At 30.9% G+C, this 4,764-nt stretch overlaps 1 protein-coding gene across 1 annotated transcript; it reads left to right on the top strand.

Annotated features, from left to right (window-relative positions):
• Nucleotides 1-1,838: 1,838 nt before the first annotated feature.
• Nucleotides 1,839-4,156, top strand: LOC145623782 (putative purple acid phosphatase 20). Its single transcript, XM_081676650.1, has 4 exons — nt 1,839-2,129; nt 2,407-2,984; nt 3,256-3,344; nt 3,819-4,156. The coding sequence occupies exons 1-4, from the start codon at nt 1,868-1,870 to the stop codon at nt 4,000-4,002; spliced, it is 1,113 nt and encodes a 370-aa protein (XP_081532776.1). The 5' UTR covers nt 1,839-1,867; the 3' UTR covers nt 4,003-4,156.
• The last annotated feature ends 608 nt before the right edge of the window (nt 4,157-4,764 follow it).

Here is a 4,764-nt window from a genome sequence, read left to right as displayed (position 1 = left end):
TGATTGTGTGTTTAACATTTATTATGGTGTAAATTAGCAAATGGAGTTATTATACAATAAAAAGTTTTAATTTCCTTACGTAATGTTGTTAAGTGTGTACTTTTACAATCTACATATATATGAAAACATGTATGATAATGTACTTAAGATCAGAACACAGAATTAAACTTAAATGGTGGTAAACTGAATTGAGTTTCTCATACTTTTTTCTGTAAAAGTCTCTAAAGTAAATGTTTGGTTGATAAAAATGGTCAAGTAATCAAGTTGTGATATAAGCCAATATATAAAACAAAATTTTGAGATATTTTGATGTATATTGTACTTCATATAACAACAAAAATAATTGTGCTTTTTTTTTTTAAAGAAAATAATTAATATGTAATATATTCAACTTTATGTAAATATTGGTCAAATCAATATCCTTTCTATTCTCATTCTACCGCTCCATTATTAAATTGGAATACTATTGAAAATATATTTTCTGATTCATAAAATTTAATTTAATTTTGAATTTTGAATTGTATTATAAAGTTTCCGAATATTTCAAATTAATACCACTGAGTTTTAAAATAATCGATTAGGGCTAGATTTTGGTAATAAAAACTGTACACAAAAGCGTAAATTTCAAGTATATCCTATAATCAAAGTTTAAATGGAAGTATATATGAAGAAATCTATTTTTAGCATAATTAGCAGTGTAAAACCTTGAATCAAGGTTAATGTGAAATGCATAATTTTAGGCAAATACATGCACTATTCTCTGTTGTTTTAGATTGGATAAACAAACTAACGAATACGTGTCCTTAAATTATTACACACTTCTGCTGGCATAGTCTGCTAGAACCTTTATTGCACATTTTTGAGTGTCACACGAAAGTTACAGGTCACAACTCACCGCAAAGTTAGTCAACAACTAGTTGGATTTCATGGTTTAAATTTACAATTATTGTTGGAGTCTAGGTGTACTCGAATGCATCAAAAAAATTAATGTTGTGAAATTGCGTAAAATATGTTTAAATTCACTACTTATGTGCGTGTATATTCTCATACGTAGTAGAATTCAATGATCTATATGGATTTGAACTCATTAAACTATGATTAGCATAACTATGGATACTTTATACTTATGATGTTGCTCATAATGTACGTATATGATGATCATACTCATAAGGATTGGACTTGTTCGATTCACCTTATTTAACTTATTATTTCAAGTCTAATAAGTTTTGATAAGTTCAATTTAGAAAAAAAAAAGTTATTATAAGGGTAATCTAAGTTCAAATTATAACTAAAATAAGCTTGAATAAGTTCAGTTAATAAAGTTTAGATAAGCTAAATAAGAATCAGGTGAATAAACTGTACCATGTCATAAACTTATCCTTATTAGTGTATACGTTAAATTACACCTATATATATACGTGCATTATATATGCTACAATTGTTTGTTTGGATCGAAATTATAACTTTAGTTTAATGGTTTATTGGTAAAAGTAAATAAAAGAAATAAACATGGAATCGAGTTTTCAATTAAAAGAAACCTTGTGTGACTAAACAAATTTTAGCATGTTCGAAAACAAAATGAAAAAAGAATACCTCTAACTATCAATTTATTATCCTTAATTTTTTTACATTGGTATATATTTTTTTCAAATATTTTTTTCAAATATTTTTTTAGGTAGTTTCTGTAAAAAAAAAAAAAAAAAAAAAAAAAAAAAATCCATTATTTTTTTAATAACATCGGAAATCTCTATATATGTTGTGAATACACATTATTATAAAATCCTTGGATCTAATGGAGATTAGTATATGTTGTAATGTTGCTACTTAATTGTTATAGGTACATATCTCCAAGGTGGGAACAGACCAAATGAGAATAACATGGATCACTCGTGATTCAGCTCCTTCTAAAGTAGACTATGGTCTCTCATCTGGTTCATACAATAATTCTGTTGATGGGAGTGCTTCAACCTACAAGTATGTTCTTTACAACTCCGGCCAAATCCACGAGGCCGTCCTCGGCCCTCTCCAGCCTAATACGGTTTACTACTACCGTTGTAGTGAAGATGCTTCTCGCGAGTTCAGTTTTAAGACTACCCCTGCTCAATTGCCCATCAATTTTGTTGTCATAGGTACATTATTCTTATCATATTATTAATACATATCATGCCTCTCAATATGCAACCGTTACTATAGATAAATTAAAGTTGAAAATATTGTATAATTGAACATTTGGACACGTACAATATGAATGAACTTTTTGTAAAAAAAAAAATAAAAAATAAAAAATAAAAAATGTTTTTTTACATGTACATTATGACTTTATAAATATGCTCGTTACGGGTTACACTTACATGGCTACATATTACATCCAATCTAATCAAAATTTGTAATAATTGATGTATATAGGTGATTTTGGGCAAACGGGATGGACAGAATCAACACTCCAACACATATCACAAGCGAACTATGACATGCTCCTATTACCGGGAGACTTATCTTATGCAGACTTTTGGCAACCTTATTGGGACTCATTTGGGCGCCTAGTGGAGCCCTTGGCTAGCCAAAGGCCTTGGATGGTGACCCAAGGAAACCACGAGGTTGAAAAGATGCCGGTAGTCCATAAAACTCCCTTCACTGCCTACAATGCTCGATGGCACATGCCTTTCGAGGAGAGTGGCTCTACTTCAAACCTATATTATTCCTTTGATGTTGCAAGTGAGGTTCATGTCATCATGCTTGGGTCCTATACCGACTTTGATCAAGGCTCGAGCCAGTATTCATGGCTCGAGGGTGACTTGAAAAAGATTGATAGGAACAAGACACCGTGGGTTGTGGTGCTATTTCATGCACCTTGGTACAACACCAATGAGGCTCACTCGGGTGAGTACGAGTCAGTCGCTATGAAACAGGCAATGGAGCAATTGCTTTACGATGCAAGGGTTGATGTTGCTTTTGCTGGCCATGTACACGCTTATGAGCGCTTTGTAAGTAAATTTTTCTCTTACTTTACATTACATTTTTACTTAAAAACACGACATTGTTTGACATAGAACTAGTATTGTACTTTATACACGTCCAAAAATCTTAGTTTTATAGACCTACAAAGCTTTAGACTTGATTATTAGGCCACATTTAGGTTTTATGGAGCTTGAAAGAATTGAAAATTAACATGTTTAATCACTATCATACTTTATACGTTAGTATAATATGTTCTTTGTTCATCTTTAACGATGGTTGCACTTCAATTGAAAACAGACTCGTGTTTACAACGGAACAGCAAACAAGTGTGGTCCGGTGTACATCACTATAGGGGATGGAGGCAATCGCGAAGGCCTTGCCACAAAGTATGTTCCTAATCATATCTTAATTTATGTTTATATGCTTCTTATTATCTATTTAAACTAGTAGTGTTATGCTTGAAGAAGATAGAAAGTTAATAGTTAATCATCTATGACAAAATTCATGTTTTGGAAACAAATCACGGTTAGCCAAGAGTATTTTTTGTCCTTGTCAAATGACAAGCTAGAAACTATATTATGAACCTTATTGAACTAATTATCTAAGACATATACAAGGTGTTTTGTTCAAGCTTACTACTCTAGATTAAAGAGTGTAATTTGTATTGTACACTTCGGCGGCCTATAAAGGCAGTTAAGGCACAACTTAGTGGTCTAAGTAACACATAAACGTTACATGTACAATATATAAGTATTACAAGTATATACAAATACAATATATAGGTCTTGCTTAGCTTGTCTTTTCCCATTTTCTTTTGCTTTTTGGTGATTGTATTTAACTAAAAATGAATATTTCCACAGGTATACCGATCCAAAGCCAGACATCTCCCTTTTCAGAGAAGCAAGTTTCGGGCATGGACAATTACAAGTTGTTAACTCAACCCATGCTCAATGGACATGGCATAGGAATGAAGATGATCAACCTATAATACCCGATTCAGTTTGGTTGACTAGCCTTGTTTCAGATCCAGATTGTAAACTTTAGGAATTAGGTTAGGCTTTAATTTAGACACATTGAAAATTTGCTACACATTTATTTTCTTTGTATTTATTTAACTTGTTAAAGTAAATAGAGGAAGATCAATGACACCACAAACTTGAGATTTATCGCGTTACTTTTTTCTTAATTGAAAGAGTAATTTCGATTAAACTATTCGTTCATTGCTTTTTGCTCAAAAGAGCACGAAATAAAGGAAATTACGAACTAGTAGGAAGGGATATTACACTTGCATGCATGGGGGATTACTTAATAGACAAGAAAATATAAGTTTACAAGTAATAAAACTATGTTCGAATAACGGTCGATCATGCACTTTAAGAAATTTTCCTTAAGATAAGAATTCTGTTTTGTTTACATTTTTGTTAAGATAATAATTGGGAAATATTGTATATTATCTTTAGGATCCTAGTTATGTTAATATTCTATCTTATTCCTAATTATGTTAGGATTAGGAATATCTTTGTACCTATATATATATTCTTCATATGTGAATGAGAGGGTTAAGCCGTTCAATCATATTTTCTCCCTATTTTGACAATTTTCTATGTAAATAAATAAAAAGAACAAATAACTATCAATTAACCAATTCGTTCAATCAAATTGGGAAAAAAAATGCTCTCATTTCCTTGTACCCTTAGTACTCCATATAAAATTAAACTACTACTCAGCATGAAAGCGGTAAGCCCTTGCCACGTTTTACAAACTTATTTATTTATTTAGTTATATGGAGTACGAAATATTATTTAT

This window comes from Chenopodium album, chromosome 3 (genome assembly GCF_948465745.1).
Source record: "Chenopodium album chromosome 3, dcCheAlbu1.1, whole genome shotgun sequence".
Taxonomy (NCBI): Eukaryota; Viridiplantae; Streptophyta; class Magnoliopsida; order Caryophyllales; family Amaranthaceae; genus Chenopodium; species Chenopodium album.
The sequence above is the reverse complement of the archived record's forward strand: the minus strand, read 5'-3'. Positions and strand labels throughout refer to the sequence as shown.

What these genes read in the sequence shown, in the direction of transcription:
- LOC145623782 (XM_081676650.1), top strand. Translation starts at nt 1,868, where the DNA reads ATGAGAATAACATGGATCACTCGTGATTCAGCTCCTTCTAAAGTAGAC. An exon ending in TACACGCTTATGAGCGCTTT is followed by an intron (nt 2,985 to 3,255) that starts GTAAGTAAATTT and finishes AATTGAAAACAG; the next exon opens with ACTCGTGTTTACAACGGAAC. An exon ending in CGCGAAGGCCTTGCCACAAA is followed by an intron (nt 3,345 to 3,818) that starts GTATGTTCCTAA and finishes ATATTTCCACAG; the next exon opens with GTATACCGATCCAAAGCCAG.